This window comes from Bubalus bubalis, chromosome 6 (assembly GCF_019923935.1).
Source record: "Bubalus bubalis isolate 160015118507 breed Murrah chromosome 6, NDDB_SH_1, whole genome shotgun sequence".
Lineage (NCBI taxonomy): Eukaryota > Metazoa > Chordata > Mammalia > Artiodactyla > Bovidae > Bubalus > Bubalus bubalis.
In genome coordinates this window covers 27,546,002-27,565,656 of record NC_059162.1, presented here as the reverse complement: position 1 = coordinate 27,565,656, position 19,655 = coordinate 27,546,002, and the positions used below count along the sequence as shown (strand labels likewise).

The window sequence follows — 19,655 nt, the reverse complement described above, 5'->3', positions numbered from 1 at the left end:
TGTCTAGTAAAATTACAACCAGTGTTGGACTCCTTGGTATATGTGTGATAATATCTCTTGAGCTTCTGCATAAGCAGATACATGTAGGATGTTTATTGCAGCACTGTTTGTCATGATAAAAACTAGTAACCACCTAAATGATTGGTGGCTCAGAGGGTAGAGCATCTGCCTGCAATACATGAGACCCGGGTTCAATCCCTCGGTTGGAAGATCCCCTGGAGAAGGAAATGGCAACCCAGTCCAGTATTCTTGCCTGAAGAATCCCATGGACAGAGGAGCCTGGTAGGCTACGGGGGTCGCAAAGAATTGGACACAACTCAATGACTTCACTTTCTTTCTTTTCTTTCTAAATGATTCCCCAAAAGGAACTGGATAATTAAAATGTAATATAAATTTGATAGAATAAACAGTTAACATGAACACACTAGGTCTACACATGGCCACATGGATGAATCTATTAAAGCACAATGTGAAATTAAAAAAAAACTGTGATATATACAATGTGAAACATACTCTCATAACAAATTTTTAAAAATTAGGAAACAATACTTATGTGGCTTATGAATGTATATGAACAATGTAGAAGCATAAACAGAAGTAGATTGACACACAATTCCTTCCCTCTTGGGAAGGAAGGGAGGGGATGTGAGAAGGGATGGATACAAAGGAGATTTCCTCTGTATCTGTAATATTGTGTTATTAGAATCTAAAACAAATATGATAAATTGCCACTAGTTTGTTGTGGTGGTGGGTTCATGAATCATTTTTATTTGTTCCGGTTTTCTGTGTTAAAAATTTTTTTAAAAAATTAAAATGGTAAAAGAAGATCTGCATACCTTGGAGAGGATGCTACAATATGAGAATAACAATTCACTCTTATATTGCTCTTCCTTTAACCCATTAGACTGTGAGTTGTGGTCATTTACTACTCAGGAGTGGGCTTCCCCTGTGGCTCAGTGGTAAAAGAGTCTGCCTGCAGTGCAGGAGACCTGAGTTCGATCCCTGAGTCAGGAAGAACCTTTGGGGGAGGGCATGGCAACCCTCTCCAGTATTCTTACCTAGAAAATCCCATGGACAGAGGAGCCTGGTGGGTTACAGTCCATAGGGTCACAACATAGTCTGATGTGACTAAAGCAACTGAGCAAAAAGTAAATACTCAGGAAGAAGAGTGGGTTTTGTTTGGGATGCTTTATTGAACTTTGTGTAGAACATCATCCCATCTCATGGCTCCTACCTGCTAGTATTAACTTTATGTCCCTTCTCCCCAGGAGATTCATAGGAAGACTGCCTTTCCATGAGGTGTCACTGAGGTGGATAGCTTATGGTTCTAACCTCTCAACCATAACTGAGTGATACAGTCCACATCATAAGCCTTAGTGAAGACCTTATTGGATTGCAATCACTAAGACCGTCCCTTAGGCCCCAAGGAATTCTCACCACCACCTGGTGTTCAGCCGTGATGAGAGACTGTGGCATTAGAGCTTTTGTCAGGACTCCTAAGACGTGGGACCATCTACCAGAGATCTCTGCTAGTCTGAGCCAGTTTTATGCCACACTTACCCTCAAATTTAGTTCTGTCTGCCTTGAGACAATGGCTGAGAGTTTGAATGATAATCTGGGGAGCTTTGCCTGGTGTTCCTTCCATCAGTTTAGGTGAATGGGTGCCGGTAGGTCAAGGAGACCTTAGTTACTCTTGTCCCCAGTATGATCTCAGGAAAACTGTTGTCTACAAACAGACACTGCCCCCTGGTGTAAAGCAGAGGAAGCTGCAGATTATCAGACCCTCCTGTTTCCATTGGGGGAGGATATGGAGATACCAGGAGGCCTCCAGAAGGTGTGCAAGTGAAAGTCGCTCAGTCGTGTGTCCGACTCTTTGCTACTCCATGGACTATACAGTCCATGGCATTCTCCAGGCCAGAATACTGGAGTGGGCAGCCTTTCCCTTCTCCAGGGTATCTTCTCAATCCAGGGATTGAACCCAGGTCTCCTGCATTGCAGGCAGATTCTTTACCAGCTGAGACACAAGTGAAGCCCAAGAATACTGGAGTGGGTAGCCTGTCCCTTCTCCAGGGGAACTTCCCAAGGGAGCTCCTTAGAGCCTGGAGGGTCTCAAGAGCTAGGATGCGCCTTGGGAAGCAACTGACATCATTGTAGCACCCAAGCCCCCAGCAGCATGCTGGCCAGGGCTACTTGCAGCTGATTGATACACGCCATGAGAGGAGGCGTTACACTCTAAGACAGCACAGAAAAGTCATTTAAAATATGAAGCCAGGCAATGTGAATATGACAGGATAAACACTAGACTTGCAGGCTGTGACAGTGCTGAGAGGTGGCTGAGTCAACTCATGCCGTTGGCCCCTCAGTTTTCCTTGTGCTCTTGGAAATGGCTGGATCATGAAAGTTTAATTCATTTGTTTTGCAAGGTCAGAATCTCTTAAAGTTGCCCTGTGCCTATCAATTAGTTGGCATTGTGTTAGTGTTGACTTTGGGATTGTCAGAATACTGGCTTGATTCATCCCCACAGCTAGAGGCGGCTGCCTTAGAAGAAGGAGCCATCAAATCCAAAGACACACACAACTCAGACATCTCCTTTCTCATTTCCTTAACCAAACACTTAAACAGAAACTAACGTCTGCACTAATGGGAATTGTATGGTGCTCAACAAACAGTATATGGTGGCTGTAGAAAAAAGAGAAAATATAGGATAAAAATTACCAGAACTTCTGCCACCCAGAAGTAAAATATGCTCACCCTTTGGCATATAGATGAGCTTCCCAACTTTGTATTATATAAATATGTACATTTGTCTTTTGTGCAAAGATTTTTATTTTGACCTGATTTTGTCTGTCAATAATATTGCGAATATCTTGTTGCACTCACAGATTAACAACTCCGTATTTTTTAATGGCTGCAGCATGGTGTCCTAATGTGTGGACATATCATAATTTGCTTATTCAGTTCTCTTTTGTTGCAAATGTAGATTGGTTGGTTCCTCTTTTTCCGTGTTCTGGAACTCATGACTTTTGGGTCATCCTTTGACTCAGACCTTCTCTTCTTCCAGTCAGTTTTACCACTCTTTTTAAGCCCATATTTCTGATGATTTGGTTCCTCTCATTTCCCCCATATCTTCTTTGTCTCAGCTTGATGGATGAGATGGAGGTTACAGATGTAAACTTCCTAAGCGTCCTTTCCTTTAACTTCAGAATTAATTTTTTATTCTTGTCTATGTTTCTCCACAGTGTCCAAGAGGAAAACATACCTCTGCCTTCTTTACAGGGATATCCTCTCACTTTTGTTCTTGATTCTATATTATTCAACATCAGCTCTTTCTTTTTTTTTTTTAGCATAGAATTATGTAGACTTTATTTTTTAGAGAAGTGTTCAGTTCAGTTCAGTCGCTCCGTCGTATCTGACTCTGCGACCCCATGAACCACAGCACACCAGGCCTCCCTGTCCATCACCAGCTCCCGGAGTTCACTCAAACTAATGCCCATCGGGTCGGTGATGCCATCCAGCCATCTCATCCTCTGTCGTCCCCTTCTCCTCCTGCCCCCAATCCCTCCCAGCATCAGGGTCTTTTCAAATGAGTCAGCTCTTCACATCAGGTGGCCAGAGTACTGGAGTTTCAGCTTTAGCATCATTCCTTCCAAAGAAATCCCAGGGCTGATCTCCTTCAGAATGGACTGGTTGGATCTCCTTGTAGTCCAAGGGACTCTCAAGAGTTCTCCAACACCACAGTTCAAAAGCATCAATTCTTCGGCACTCGGCTTTCTTCACAGTCCAACTCTCACAACCATACATGACCACTGGAAAAACCATAGCCTTGACTAGATGGACCTTTGTTGGCAAAGTAATGAGAAGTGTTAGGTTCACAGCGAAGTTGAGCAGAAGGTACAAAGGTTTCCCCTATATCTCCAGGCAAGAATACTGGAGTGGGTTGCCACAGCCATTGCCTTCTCTAGGGGCCTTCCCAACCCAGGGTTTGAACTCAGGTCTCTTGCACTGTGGGCAGATTCTTTACAGTCTGAGCCACAAGGGAAGACCTGAACATATACAGCCTTCTCCATTGTCACATCCCCCATCAGAGTGGTACATTTGTTACATCTGATGAAACTAAGCTGACACATTGTCACCCAGCGTCTCCAGTTTACATTAGGGTTCCCTCTTGGTGTTGTACATTCTATGAGCTTGGGCAAATTTATAATGACATGTATCTACTATTATAGTATCACATTTAGTCTTTCTACAGCCTTAAAAATCCTTTGCGGTCTGCTTATTTCTCCTTCCTAAGCCCTGGCAACCACCACATCATTTATTTCTGATCTTCCAGCTTTCTGCATTCTCTGACACCCCAAGGAATGGACTGCGTGGTAGATTTAGGTGGTGTATGGAAATGTTATTAAATAGCATTAATGCATAAAATAAGAGGGTTACCCCCTTTTGAATCCTTGAATCCTTTTGTTTATTTAAGAAGAAAGTGCTAGCACTTCTCAAAACATTAGCAAATACCTCTTTTAACAAAGGGACTGAACCAGAATTAAGGAAGGTTTGGACTTTGTATAAAAACATTACCTAGTGAGGACTGAACAACATTATTCTGTTTTTATTGCATTTATTATTCATTTTCTTATTTTTTTTTTTTTGGCCATACCACGTGGCTTGCAGGATCTCAGTCTCCCATTGGGTATTGAACCCAGGCCACAGCAGTGAAAGCCTAGGATCTTAGGCACTAGGCAACCTGGGAACTCCCCTATTACTCATTTTTTTAAAAAAAACTTTCAAAAATCATGAAACATTTCAAATGAAATACAGAGAATAATATCACACACACGTATACTTACTTCCAGGTTTAATAAATGCCTGTATTTTGCCATGTTTGTCTAAGGTTGTGTTGGTCATAGTTCAACCAGAGAAAGAGGAAACAGAACTCCTAGATAGAGATACATGTTTGTATATATGTGTGTATCTGTGTTGCATATGTGTATACAATTATATACGTGTCAGTGAATAATTTGTTCTGAGGATTTGGCCTTATACCATTGTGGGAGCTGATTTGGCAGTCTCTGTAAGGCTGTTGTCTCGGTGTTTGAAGCTGGAGCTTGAAGTCTGCAGGGAAGGCAGCCTGGAGCCCTTCAGAATTGATTGGAATCAGTGTCATTCTCACCGCCTGCAACCTTGATGAAGCAAATGCTATCATGGAGCTAAACACGTCTGGCCCAGGAGTCAGAGCAGCCGAAGGAGGGTCTAGGGGAGTATAGATCAGAAGCAGGTCCAAACAAGGCAAACAAACACATGACAATGGCTGTGAGGCACAGAAGCACTGACCCCAACCTTCTGAGCATAAAAACCAATGGCTGCTCCCTTGCTTTCACCCCTCCCTGCCAAAACTTGCCTCCAAATATCTCTTGTGTCCTACCTTAAATAAAAATACTCTACCTAACACTTACATTGTAACAGGGTGTTTATAGTTACATCTGGATGATTATATTTGTATTGATATACCATTTCATTTCTCTGTAAGTTCACTTAAGTTAAAAAAAAATTGAGTCAATTTAAAAGCAGACCATTAAGTAAATAATAAAAACCAGAAATGGGCATGCAGCACTCTTGCAGCTGGGGTTACCAGGTGACTGAAGTTTGGCAAAAGCTGAGCCTGCCCTTTACTATTTCTTCAAAGAACACTAAGAATGTGTTCTTTATTTTCCTGGCTCTGACTGGACTTCTTCTTTGGCTTAAGAATTCTTTCCCTGATTTTTATTTTGGCTGTGCTGGGTCTTCACTGCTGCTTGGGCTCATCTCTGGTTTCGGCACTCGGGCTCATTAGTTGTGGCTCCCAGGCTCTAGAGCACAGGCTCAGTAGTTGGGGCACTTGGTCTTAGCTGCTCTGAGGCATGTGGATCTTCTGGGATCAAGGATAGAACCTATGTTTCCTGCATTGGCAGGTGGATTCTCTGCCCCTGAGCCACCAGGGAATCCCCTTTCCTTGATTTTTGTTTTGACTAAACCCCTCCCAGTCTCTCCCTGCCTAGCCCAGATGTCAGAGTTGCAACCTTTCTCTTATTCCCTGAGTTAGAATTCACGTCTGCTTTTTTTATGCTCTCATTAATTTCATTTCTACTCTGGCTAATAGAGCATTTGCTAAATGTGCCTTGTATTTATATTTTTGGGCATATTTGTTGCCCTCACCTGAATGTATGTGCTCAGAAGAAAACAACTGTTTCTTATTCATCTTTGTGATCACCTGAGGCTCATGATACACTGTACTGTGAAGTGTTGGTGCTCACCACAATTTTTTTAAAAAGTAAATTACAGTAACAGAAGGGAGGTGGTCAGGTGGTGGCATTTCCATTTAATTTGGGAGATTGAGAGTGAAGCAGATGCATATCAAATATGTGTCCAAAATCTTAATTACTGGCTGGGCCCAGAATTACTGGTTTTTAACCCATTGTCATTTTCTGTGCCACATTATGCAAGGAATTCATTAACAAAATGTATCTTAGACTGTTAGACACATAGTAGTGTGTTGGTTTTCTTAAAAGGATATAGAAGTACAAGTCAGGGTTTCTTCTCTTCAGAAGATGATCAATCATTAGCTAAGGAAAATGTAACTCTATCTATACTGTTAAATAATGATGCAAAATAATATTTTCCCAGTAAGTAATGGAGAAGGCAATGGCAACCCACTCCAGTACTCTTGCCTGGAAAATCCCATGGACAGAAGAGCCTGGTAGGCTGCAGTCCATGGGGTCGCACAGAGTCAGACACAACTGAGTGACTTCACTTTCACTTTTCACTTTCATGCATTGGAGAAGGAAATGGCAACCCACTCCAGTGTTCTTGCCTGGAGAATCCCAGGGACGGGGGAACGTAGTGGGCTGTTGTCTATGGGGTCGCACAGAGTCAGACACGACTGAAGTGACTTAGCAGCAGCAGTAAGTAATAGAACCATTGAATGATTTAGACATTAAAAAAGAAGGGGACATATGTATACCTGTGGCTAATTCATGTTGATGTTTGGCAGAAAACAACACAATTCTGTAAAGCAATTATCCTTCAATTAAAACATAAATTAATTAAAAAAGAGACATCAGCGTGGTCCAGAGTGATTTGTTGAAACTTCAGAAGAACTGAGCTCAAGCTAAACTTTGAAGGTTGGGCTTAGAGAGAAGCGGGAAGGTCATTTCAGGTGGGAAGACATAGCACTGGAGAAAGTATAGAGGAGGGCATACCCTGGACCCTTGCTACACAAGGTGTGGCCCAAGCCATCAACACTGACACCACCAGAACTTGTTAGAAGAACAGAATCTCAGGTCCCATCCCGGCCTACAGAATCAGTCTCTGCAAGGTAGAGTTTGGGAGGCTCTGATAGGTGCTATTTGGATGGAGCTGTAAGATTTACTCTACATTGTTGGCTAAAGAAATATCCCCTTTGACCTTCAGAATAGGCTAGCTAGATATGAATGAATTAGATAAAGATGTACTGCCAGTGTCCAGTCTTACTAGAAGGAAACATGAAGTTTAGAAAGGTTTTGATTTGCTGGAAATTTACTAGAGCTGCAGTTCAGACTCAGATGTACAGATTGCATATGCTTTTCACAGCACACCGTGAAAAGTCCTGTCTGGGGAATTCAACAGGCTAGTTCAGGAAGCTCGAATGTGGATAAGGTAGCAATAGTGCCAAGTGGTGAAGATCTGGATGCTAGGACATCTAGTATTTATCCATTAATATGATTTAACCAGAAGAGTTTCATGAGGACTGCATCAAGGAGACCGATCTGGTGGCATTATGTAGATAAGAGTCGGGGAGGAAATGGGACTTAGAGACACCAGTTATTTAGAGCATAATTAAAATTTTTAAACACAAAAAATAGTGTCAGTGGGACTTCCCTAGTGGTGTAGTGGTTAAGAATCTGCCTGCCAATGTAGGGGACACAGGTTCAACCCCTGGCCTGGGAGGACCCCGTATTCCTCAGGGCAGCTAAACCGGTCCACCACAACTACTGAGCCTGTGCTCTAGAGCCCATACTCTGCAACAAGAGCAGCCCCTATAATGAGAAGCACACATGCAGCAATGAAGACCCAGTGCTGCCAAAAAATAAATAAAAAATTAAAAAAAAAAATAGTATCAGGAAATTCCCTGGTGGTCCATTGTTTACGACTCTGTGCTTCCGTTTTGATCCTTGGTTGGGGAACTAAGATCCCACAAAGCTGTGTGGTATGACCAAAAAAAAATCAGTAATCACCCCACAGATATTTATTGAACACCTACTTTGTGCTGGGCCATGGGCATTTAGTGCTGCCTTCGTGATGTGGTCATGCTCAAATGATGCTTTTGGTTGAGTCAGTTAGATAACTGAGTACTAAGTGTGTAAAATATTAACAGTGATGACCATCATGAAGTCACCTTGTTTCCCCTCTCCCAACTTTTTCTCTGAAAGAAGTTCTGGCCCCAAAGTTAGGTGGCTCCCAGTCGCATCCTGGTTTTGCCATTAGTGTGTTACATAATTGCCCTGTGGCTCATCTTTCCTACTTACAACATAAACATCACATTTACCATGGCATCACAGCACAAGATATTGTGATGAGATAATTTATGGGAGACATTTTTCGTTTCCTGAGCATGATAAAAGCTTATAATGCTGTTAGTATAAAATTACTTCTAAAACGTTCACTTTTTGAAACTTTTAAAATTTCAATCCCCCAGTGCATCTTAGTCACTTTTCTAATTATAATTATACTGAGAGGGAAACAACAGTCCCGCCATCTGTGGCACTTATTTTCCTTCCCTGGAGGTAGCACTAGTGAGGATAATGATTTATTCGAGATGTTGTTAGTCCCACTCCGAAGGAGAGTGGATGGTGGTTTTTCATCGTGGCTTTAAGGCCCATCTGCAGATGGGTGTGATTCTCTAGACAAGGCTATATGGTGAATGTGCACAGTGTCACGGCAGAGGGAAGACAGGAAAATGTTTGTCCTTGGTGCAAGAAGCAGGATGAGCGCTCTGGGACGCCGTCACAGCTGAAGAAGGCAAAGTGAGGAAAACCACTCTGTGTTCTTGTGTAGATGGCACATCCCTCTGACCAGCTAAGGGCTAAACCATCTTTGACTTCATAGCACCATGTGTCCCATGTCTGTGGCTCTGGTGTAAAGGACCTAACAGTAATCTGTATGCAAAGTTTAAGCATCTCCACTTTTACCTAATCCTTGTATCCCATTCACCTTTCAGAGTTAGCATGCATCATGCAGTATCATAGTTGCCAGGCTACTCAGTCTTTTTTATCTCTAGCAAAGCCAGGTGGCCATCTGTGTCAAAGACAGAAAGGCTGATACTGTATTATACATAAGTATAGTGCAGTGAAGCAAATGATGTGGGTTCCAAGAAGGGTGTAGATGGATCTTCAGGGGGTGAGCAGAAGCAGGAGGGGCTTCTGGGGGAACTGGAGGGAAGACAAGGAGGTGGGGTGGAGGAGGTGGCACTGAGGGAAGAGCTGCAGGCTTCGACCCCTCTGGTGACAAAGCTGTGGCCCTGTGTGTTCCCTGAGGTGGGTGTATGTGCGCGCATGGGGGTAATGAGAATGTTGCCAAGTGGTAGAAGGAGGGCAGAGAAAGTGAGAAAGGAGGAAGATTTAATCAACCTGCAGAATGATAAGAATGATACAGATAATACCAATTAGCTAGGTTTTACTGCTCCCTGTGTTATATTCCTGTGTTATGTATCAGCTCCACCTCTTTTGTTTTTTAACTCTTTTCTACACATTGTAGTTTCTTCCAGGAATGATAGCCTCCACAGTGAAATATGCCTCAGATTAGAGGATCCTTTGGAGGATTTCCTCCTTTACCTAGAACATTACTTATCCTAGAATAATCCAGATAAAAATAAGATGCATTAATATATTTTCAACAAGCACTTAGAATGGCGCATTTTATATAGAGAAGTGCTTGCTGCTATTATTAGTATTCCCATTCTGGTCATTCATTCATCCATTGACTTGTTGAAAGTGTGATATCATCTATTTGGGCCCTTAGTTTCTTGCGTCAGGAGCCTGAAGGTGAATCTGATGTAGATCCTGCCCTCAGAGAGTATATTTCAATAGAAAAAACTAAAGCAAGCAAATACATAAATGTAGAGTGCAGTGAAGAAAATGATGTGGGTTCTAAGAAAGGTCTCGATCGAGTTTTCACAGTGAGTGGAAGCAGGAGAAGGCTTCTGGGGGGTTGGAGGGAAGGTGGTGGTAGGTGGGGTGAAGGAAGGGTATCTGAGTTACATCTCAGAGGTGGGGAAAGAGTCAGACATTGACAGCAGGAGAAAGTGCTTTCCAGGAAAAGTCAGTGGTACAAACCAAAGCAGAAAAGAGCATATTTAGAAAGAAAATACCATTAGTTAGCTTTGCTGGATTGCAGGCTGTGCATTTACCAGAACATGTGTTCTGCCTCATCTCCTGAGTTCCCTTTACTGTATTTTTTTCATTTCTTTACCCATGAATTAAGTTTCAGCAGGTTGTAATCAGGAAGGGCAGTTACTAAAATGGGTGCAAGTGGCTTTGTAATTATAGCTGCTGCTAAATGCTGCTCTTGCAATTATTAAGGTTTTCATTTTTGTAAGCTGATTGCCTCCTGTTCTGAAAACTTCCTTAATAATATGCGAATAGGGGCCAAGAAGCAATATAAGTCTAGAAACATGTTTTCCTTTGCATTTTACAGTAAATCACACACACAGACTGACCTGTGGCGACTTTGTGCATCTCCAGAGGCCCACAGTCATTGGACTCACATAGGTTGGGACTGCTTACATCCTTGCAGCCTTGGCAGACAGGGGAAAAATCACATCTTGGGTTTTAGCTTTCTGTTATGACATACACAATGTCATGATTTCTTTTCTCTTTCCTTGACAGTAATTTTATCATCTACTTGTGATAAATTACTCTGCCTTTGGCGCTTCAGCTTATCCACTTAACAGCTGAATATGCCCCTACAGAATGGTGTGGAAGGAGCTGGGAGTTCCCTGGCAGTGGAGATAAATCTGTGATCAAGTCTCTCCACCTTTTTATGCCTCGGTCAACTCATCCATCCAGTTAGATGTTACTAGGTACTATACAGAAATCATATGCTTTGTGTTTTTAAAACACTTAATCTGTTTAAAGGTATTTTAAGACTTTAAGTTCTAAGTTAATAGTGATAATTTTTTAGCTTAAATTTTTTATAAGTAGTGTTAATTTCTTAGAGTAATATTGTTTCACAATGGAACAAACTTCCTGTATTTTCCTAATAAAATTTAAACTTGAAACAATCATCACGAGAGTAACATAAAATGGATCTATAGTAAGTCAGGTAGAGAAGGAGAAATATAAGACAATCTTTATAAGCAGAATCTGAAAAGAAATGATACAAATGAGCTTATTTACAAAACAGAAACAGAGAGAATGAACTTACGGTGGCGGGGGGAAGGATTGGGGGAAGGAATAGTTAGGGACTTTGGGATGGACATGTACATGCTGTTATATTTAAAATGGGTAACTAACAAGGTCCTACTGTGGAGCACAGGAACTCTGCTCCATGTTATGTGGTCTCCTGGATAGGGGGGAAGTTTCGGGGAGAATGGATAGATGAATATGTGTGACTGAATCCCATCCCTGTCCACCTGAAACTATTACAACACTGTTAATCAGTTATAATCCAATATAAAATAAAAAGTTGTTAAATGGAAAAAAAAAATTAAAATGGATCTATAGCATAAAAAGGTTGCACAGGGCTCAACAGCTTACAAACCCAATATGGCTTTGTGAATAGCCATAAAGCCCAAAACATTCAGTGACAAATGTCATATATGCTCAATAAATAATCACTGATTGAATGAATGAGATATTTTTTCTTTAGAGGGAAGCTCTGTTTAGATTAAACAACAATTACAGCTAAAAGCCTGGGTAAGCACCTAGGATTTTGAGTTGTTCACATCTTGCAGGTTGTACAGGATACCTTAGTACCTACTAAAGTGCATATAATGCTTCCCTGCTTTAACAGAGCATGCGTCCTTCCTCCCCCATGTGTGTGTATGTGTATATACACACACACATAGACAACAGCTTATGGTGAACGGTGATCAGTGCTGCCGGATTCATGGTCTCCCAAAGAGAAGATTTAACTCTGGGACCAAAGGCAGTCTCAATCACTCAGAGCTTTGTGTAGATTTTATTAAAGTAACAGGGATAGAGGCACTGGAAGTGGGCAGGAGAGCACCCTCCTCGCTAGTTTAAGCAGAGCCTTCTATACTTTTCTGCTAGCTGCTGAGAATAGAAAAGAAAATACCTCAAGGCTGTGAAAATTTTGCCCAGACCTTCTCCCATAGCGTGGGCTTCCCTGGTGGCTCAGAGGGTAAAGCGTCTGCCTACAATGTGGGAGACCCGGGTTCGATCCCTGGGTTGGGACGATCCCCTGGAGAAGGAAATGGCACCCCACTCCAGTACTCTTGCCTAGAAAATGCCATGGACTGAGAAGCCTGGTAGGCTACAGTCCATGGGGTTGCAAAGAGTTGGACACGACTGAGCGACTTCACTTCACTTCTCCCATAGCGTACATCCAAAGTTCAAAAAAAGGCATGTCCTTGAACAAGAGATACTGCTGCCCATGAGGCCTACTTGTCTAATGTTTACGTCCTCCTTACAGGGGCCTTAGGCTTGGACTTCTTATCAACCTGCCTGAGTTAACTCTCTCATATATATGTATATACAATCTGCCTGGAGTCACTGTGTGGTCTTGTTGATTTATATATATGTACACACACATACTGTTTTTGGAAACATTAACTATGCCACAACATGTTTTCTTATTTAGATCATGAGTCCAAGACCAGGACACTCCTGTGCCCTGGTAACTGCTTATCTGAACTAATGTGTGGTGTTGAGGAGAAAATAACTAGAATGTTAGTCTAAGTCAGGGCAGGTAATATCCCTCCTCCCCTACTCCCTGCGAGTGTGGAACCATTCTATGCTGTGTCCTCAAATCTGATGTATCTCAAATGCAGAAAAAACCCTTGAAGGAACTACAGGGTGCTTTACAGATGTGATAGCTGATGGTTCTGTTTGTAGTAGATCAGAAAGCTTCCTTCCATTTTCTCCTTTGTTTCTAAAGTGTCTCATTTCTGTAGCTCCTGTCGCACAGAGTCGGACATGACTGAAGCGATGTAGCAGCAGCATAGCAGCAGCACAGACACAAAAGCAAAACTGCTCATTGAAGGTTTGTAAGCTTGCTAATTGCATTTCCAGCCTAGATGGCTCTGTGTGTTTCCTCTTTCAGCTCTACGTGGCCACGGAAGCCATCCTCATTGCGCTGGTCGGGGCCACACCGTCGTACCACTGGGACCTGGCCGAGCTCCTGCCCAACCAGAGCCACAGCAACCAGTCGGCTGGCGAAGACCAGGCCCTCAGGGCCTGGCTCCTGACGGCCAACGGCAGCGAGATGCACAAGCATGTGCACTTCAGTAGCAGCTTTACCTCCATCGCCTCCGAGGTAACTGCAGGAGGTGGGAGCGGGCCCTCGTGACCACTGAATGACCCACCGGGAGCCACTGTGTGGTCTGGTTGATTTAAATTTCAGCCCATCTTCAAATCACTTTCTAGTAAATTTGAGAGTTAAAGAACATCCTTGGAAAACACTTTCTTCTTCCTTCTTACTACAAATGGGAGAAGCGTGAGTCCTAACCAAACTAGTTAGATTAAGTAAGACATGAACAGAAGGGGCCTCCCAGGTGGCACTTGCTGGTGGTAAAGAGCCCACCTGCCAATGCAGGAGACATAAGAAATGTGGGTTTGATCCCCTGGAGGAGGGCATGGCAACTCACCCCAGTATGCTTGCCTGGAGAATCCCCATGGACAGAGGAGCCTGGCAGGCTACAGTCCATAGGATCACGAAGAGTAGGATATGACTGAAGCGACTGAACACGCACACATGAACTCTAGAAGAACCCCATTGACTAGTGTGTCCTTTAAAAAAAATGAATTAAAACTTTCATGTCTTTTTCTTATATCCACAAAAATCAACAGAGTAAAGAGAGAAATGTAATGACTCACTTTTAACATCCACAGTTCATGCTTAAGTGCAGTCCTGCGTGTGGACCACCTGGGAGCTCCTTGACTGTACAACATCAAATACATATGGTACCACCCAGTGTGGGCAGGAAGCCTTATCTTCAAGGGGATTTTGGTAGCCAGAGGTTCTGATAAGGAAAGCGCCTTCTGGGCCAGCCTGAGGTAAATAAGCTGAGTCTACATAGGTGGGTGAGGGCTCCCCTGGTGGCGCTAAGTGGTAGAGAATCACCCAGCCAACGCAGGAGATGCAAGAGATATGGAGAGAGGAGCCTGGTGAGCTAGAGTCCATGAAGCGCAGAGTCGGACATGACTGAGTGGCTGAGCCCACAGTCTGGTGCAGAGAAACTCTGGAATAAGAGCTGCAGGGCCCGGACACAGCTGGTTGTTAAAAAGTTGAAATCCTCAGTGTCCTTTGCCTGGTCCCCACAAGCTATCCATTTGCCTGCTGACACCCTGGCCCAGTGGGGTTTTCATGACAACAGTCCAGCACCCGTTACCCAAAACCCTCCAGTGGTTCTCCCATCACACACAGTGAAACCCTATATGTTACATTCAGGGCCCTTACCCTCCCCAGCTTGGTGCTGGGTATACTTTCCAGCCACATTCTGTATTTCCCTCTGCCTCCCCTGCTTCCCATACATGCCACAAGCTCTCAGACTGCACCTCTTACCTCGATTAGGATAGCCCCACCATTCACCCGCTCCTCTGCCCGGTGACATCTTGACTTACCCTTTCCCGCTCACATGACCATCGCCTTCACTGGTAAGTCTTTTCTGACCAGCTGCCCAGAAGTAAATACACTTTTGTTTCTGCTCCAGTAACATTTTGTTTGCACTTACGTGACACACTGTAGTTTATGGTTCAACTCTATATTTTTAAATCCTTTGGGCTCAGAAACCTTATTTTGGTCATCCTTGTGTCTCCATGGCTTCCTCGCCACCACCACAATAACGACCATCACCACGCGTATCACCACTACTCACCTGTAACCATAATAAGTAGCCTTGTGCTACTTAGTGACGACAATGAGCCAGGCATTGTAATATTTTACAGCCCCCTTGTTTCATTTAACTCTCAAAATTATTTATGAAGTAAGCATTATTTCCCCCATTTTATAGATGAAGAAATTGAGACATCTTGAGGTCAGCTAATAAGGGCAGAGCTAGGATTTCAACCCAAATTTCTCTTAACGCAGAAGCCTATGCTCTTAATATTGTACTTTTTAGGGGCCTATCCAATTTAAATCACTGCAGATGGTGACTGTAGCCATGAAATTAAAAGATGCTTGCTCCTTGGAAGAAAAGTTATCACCAACCTAGATAGCATATTTAAAAGCAGAGACATTACTTTACCAAGAAAGGTCCATCTAGTCAAAGCTATGGTTTTTCCAGTATGGATGTGAGAGTTGGACTATAAAGAAAGCTGAACACTGAAGAATTGATGCTTCTGAACTGTGGGATTGAAGAAGGCTCTTGATAGTCCCTTGGACTGCAAGGAGATCAACCAGTCCATCCTAAAGGAAATCAGTCCTGAATATTCATTGGAAGGACTGATACTGAAGCTGAAAATCCGATACTTTGGCCACCTGATGCTACGAACTGACTCATTTGAAAAGACCCTGATGCTGAGCAAGATTGAAGGTGGGAGGAGAAGGGGATGACAGAGGATGAGATGGTTGGATGGCATCACCAATTCGATGGACATGGGTTTGAGCAAGCTCCAGGAGTTGGTGATGGACAGGGAAGCCTGGCATTCTGCAGTCCATGGGGTCACAAAGAGCGAGACACGACTGAGCGACTAAACTGACTGATCCAATCTAAATTAGTATCCACGTCTTCCTTCTTTTTGATTGGTTAACAAAAGCTGAAGGACTTTAAAATTATTTTATTTGGAAATAATTTCAAACTGACAGAAATTTCAAGAATAGTTTAAAGATTACCCTTATATCCTTTAGTTTCATCTGTTGTTAGCATTTTACCTCATTGGTGCTATCTGTTTTTCTTAATTTTTAAAAGCCACGTGAAAGCTATAAGTATTGGTGTTTTTTTTTACAACCAAATGCTTCAGTATGTGGGCTTCCCAGGTGGCTCAGTGGTAAAGAATCTGCCAGCCAGTGCAGGAGACACAGGTTCAATCCCTGGAGAAGGAAATAACAACCCCCTCCAGTATTCTTGCCTGGAAAATCCTGTGGACAGAGGAGCCTGGTGGGCTGCAGTCCATGGGGTCGTAAAGGAGTCGGATATCGGATACAACTTAGCAGCTAAACAACGACAACTTCAGTGTGTATTTCCTAAAAATAAGGACATTCTCTTCCAAAGCCATAGTACACTTACCAACTTCAAGAAATGCTGATGTTTTATCAAATCTGCTATCCGTGCCCAGTTTTCCCACTTGACCCAGTAATATCCTTGATAGTGCTAATTTTCCCCTCTTCCATTGAATTCAGTTTAGGATCACATACTACATTTAGTTGTCATAGCTGTTTAGTATCTTCAGCCCTTTCATTTTTATGATGTCGATACTTTTGAAGAATATATGATAGATACCTCCCTGTTATATAGTTAGGGTGTTCTTCATTTTCAAACTTTCTGATGATTCCTCATTCAGGGTGCTCATCCACAGTTAAAAAAACACATAAGTAATGTTGTGTCCACAGGGGCTCATATCTAGAGATACACAGTATTCATCTGCCCTTTTGGGGTGATGTGAAGTTTGACCATCCATGCCAGATATTACCTGATTTCTCCCCTGTACAGTTACTGTTTTTTTTGTTTGTTTGTTTGTTTTCATTTCAAGAAGTAAGGAATCTATGGGGAGTTGAGTCACTAAGATTACACTAATTTGCTATTCTGTATCAGAACCCCCTCCCTCCAGTTTACCATCTATTGATCTAGCTTCATAAGCCAAGCTAGACTATGATGGTTACAAAATGATAAATTCTTAACTCTAGTGATTCTTCCATCTTTGCCAGTTGGGTTTTTTTTTTTTTTAATTGAGGTACAGTTGACATTTAACATTATATTAATTTCAGGTGTATGACATAATGATTCACTATTTCTATTATTGTGAGAAGATCACCATAAATCTAGTTAACATTCCTCACCATACATGGTTGCAGAAAAATTTTTTTTTCTTGTGCTGAGAACTTTTCAGATCTATTCTCTTTGGAACTTTCAAATGCACTATAGGGTATTAACTGTGATCACCATGCTATATGTAACATCATTGTGACTTAGTTATTTTATAATCAGAAGTTTATACCTTTTGACCCCTTCTCTCATTTCATGTTTCCCCTCACCTCCCACCTTTGGCAACCACCAGTCTCTTCTCTGTATCTAGGAGCTTGGGTTTGTTTTTTGTTTTTCATCTTTTTGGATTCTACTGTAAATAAGAGCCGTTTTCTTCTTCCTTGTCCATCTGTCTGCTTGTCCACCTCCATTTCTATCTCTCTATCATTAGTGTGTACTAATGGCTTCCTGAAAGAAAGTGAAAGTCTTAGTCACTCAGTCGTGTCTAACTCTTTGCAACCCCATGAAGTCTTTTCAACTATTTATAATTTATTATAGCCTTCAGCACTTCCCTGGTGGCTCAGATAGTAAAGCGTCTGTCTACGATGCTGGAGACCTGGGTTCAATCCCTGGGTCGGGAAGATTCCCTGGAGAAGGAAATGGCAACCCACTCCAGTACTCTTGCCTAGAAAATCTCATGGACGGAGGAGCTTGATGCTGGCTACTGTCCATGGGGTCTCAAAGAGTCAGACATGACTGAGCGACTTCGCTTTCACTTTTCAGTTATTTTGCTGCTCAAATTATTCCCAGTTTACCAGTAGGAACCTCTTTGAGGTGGCTCTTTGGTAATTAAAATTTTTGTTTTGAGATAATTGTAGATTTACATGAGGTCGCAGTAAATAATACGGAGAAATTCCATGAACGCTTTACCCAGTTTTTCCCAATGGTAGCATCTTTTAAAATCATAATATAATATCACAACCAGGATAATGATGTTGATATGGCTAAGACACAGAGCATGTCTATCACCACAAGGGTCTGTTGCCATATATATTTATATAGAGACATACCCACTTTCCGCCCTCCCCAAACGCTATCCAGTTTCCCTGGTAACCACTGATCTGTTCTCTTATACTTTAATGTTCTCATTTCAAGAATATTATAAAAATGCAATCATGCATGTAGCCTTTTAGGATTGGCTGTTTTTCACTCAGCTTACTTCTCTGAAGACTCATCTAGATTTAGTTATATTACTTTAGTTATATGATAAGTCTTTTATGCAGATAGATTGGTTTCTCTCACTTTATTCTTTTTCAAAGATTGCTTTAGCTATTTTAGTTCCTTTGGCTTTCCATGTAAATTGTAGGATAACTTTTTTTCTGTATCTGCAGAAAATCTTGCAATTTTGATAGGAGCTGCATTAAACCTGTATATCAGTTTGAGGAGAAATGACATCTTTACTCTGTTACAACTTCCAGTACATGAACACTGTATGTATTATTTAGGGATTCTTTGATTTCAGTGTTTCGTAGACTTAGCTTATAAATCCTGTACACGTTTTGTTAGATTTATCCTAAATGCTTCTTTTTTTGTTGTTGTTGTTGTTGAGCGATTGTAAGTGGTATTGTATTTGAAATTTTGGTGTTCGTATGTTCATTGGTGGTTTGTAGAAATACGGTTGATTTTTGTATGTTTAATCTATGTAGTTATAAACTCATTAATTCTAGGAATATTTTGCAGATTCTTTGGAGATTTCTAGATAATTTTATAAAAAATAAGGACAGTGTTATTTTTCCCTTTGCAGACCACATAGCTTTTGTGTTTTGTTGCTTTATTACTCCGCCAGAATTTCTAGCACTCTGTTGTATATATGGCATCCATGCATTGTTCCCAGTCTTATGGGGAGGCTGTAGTCTTTTACCATTAAGTTTAATGTTAGCTGTTGGTGTTTGTAGGTATTTTTTATTATGTTGAGGAAACCCCTTCATTCCAATATTATTTTTTATCGTGAGCATGTATTGAATTTTGTCAGATATACCACTTTGTAATTTTCTACATAAGTTGCAGTGATCATGTGGTTTTCCTTCTCCACCTTGTAACGTGGTGGGTTGCACTGTTTGATTTTCAAATACTGAACCAGCCTTATATCTCTGCGTGGTAGATACTTCTTTTTGTGTATTGCTGAATTTTAACTGCTAGTAATTTGTTAAGGATTTTTGCTTCTGTATTCATTAGGGAGATTGGTCTCTAGCTTTCTCTTGTTTTGTACTGTCTTTGTCTGGTGTTGGTATCAGGATGATAACAAGCTTCATAAAATGAATTGAAACACGTTCTCTCCTTTTTTGTTTTCTGGAAGGGAGTGTGTAGAATTGGTGTTAGTCCTTAAAGCATTTGGAAGAATTCTTCAGTGAAATTATCTGGGTCTTTCGTTTTCTTTTTTGGGAGTTTTAAAATTACGAATTCAGTTTCCTCAAAAGATTAAGACTAATTAAATGATCCACATCGTATTGTGAGTTGGGGCAGTCTGTGATTTTCACAGAATTGATCCATTTCATCTAAGTTTTCA

The 19,655-nt window shown here is 41.7% G+C and overlaps 1 protein-coding gene across 3 annotated transcripts in view; it reads left to right on the top strand.

Annotated features, from left to right (window-relative positions):
- Positions 1–19,655, top strand: part of SLC22A15 (solute carrier family 22 member 15) — a 102,561-nt gene that overhangs the window by 5,318 nt on the left and 77,588 nt on the right. For all 3 annotated transcript variants that reach the window (XM_006058678.4, XR_006551717.2, XR_006551716.2), the window contains exon 2: positions 13,291–13,503. In XM_006058678.4, coding sequence (XP_006058740.3) covers positions 13,291–13,503 — 213 coding nt within the window. The remainder of the gene's footprint in view (positions 1–13,290; positions 13,504–19,655) is intronic.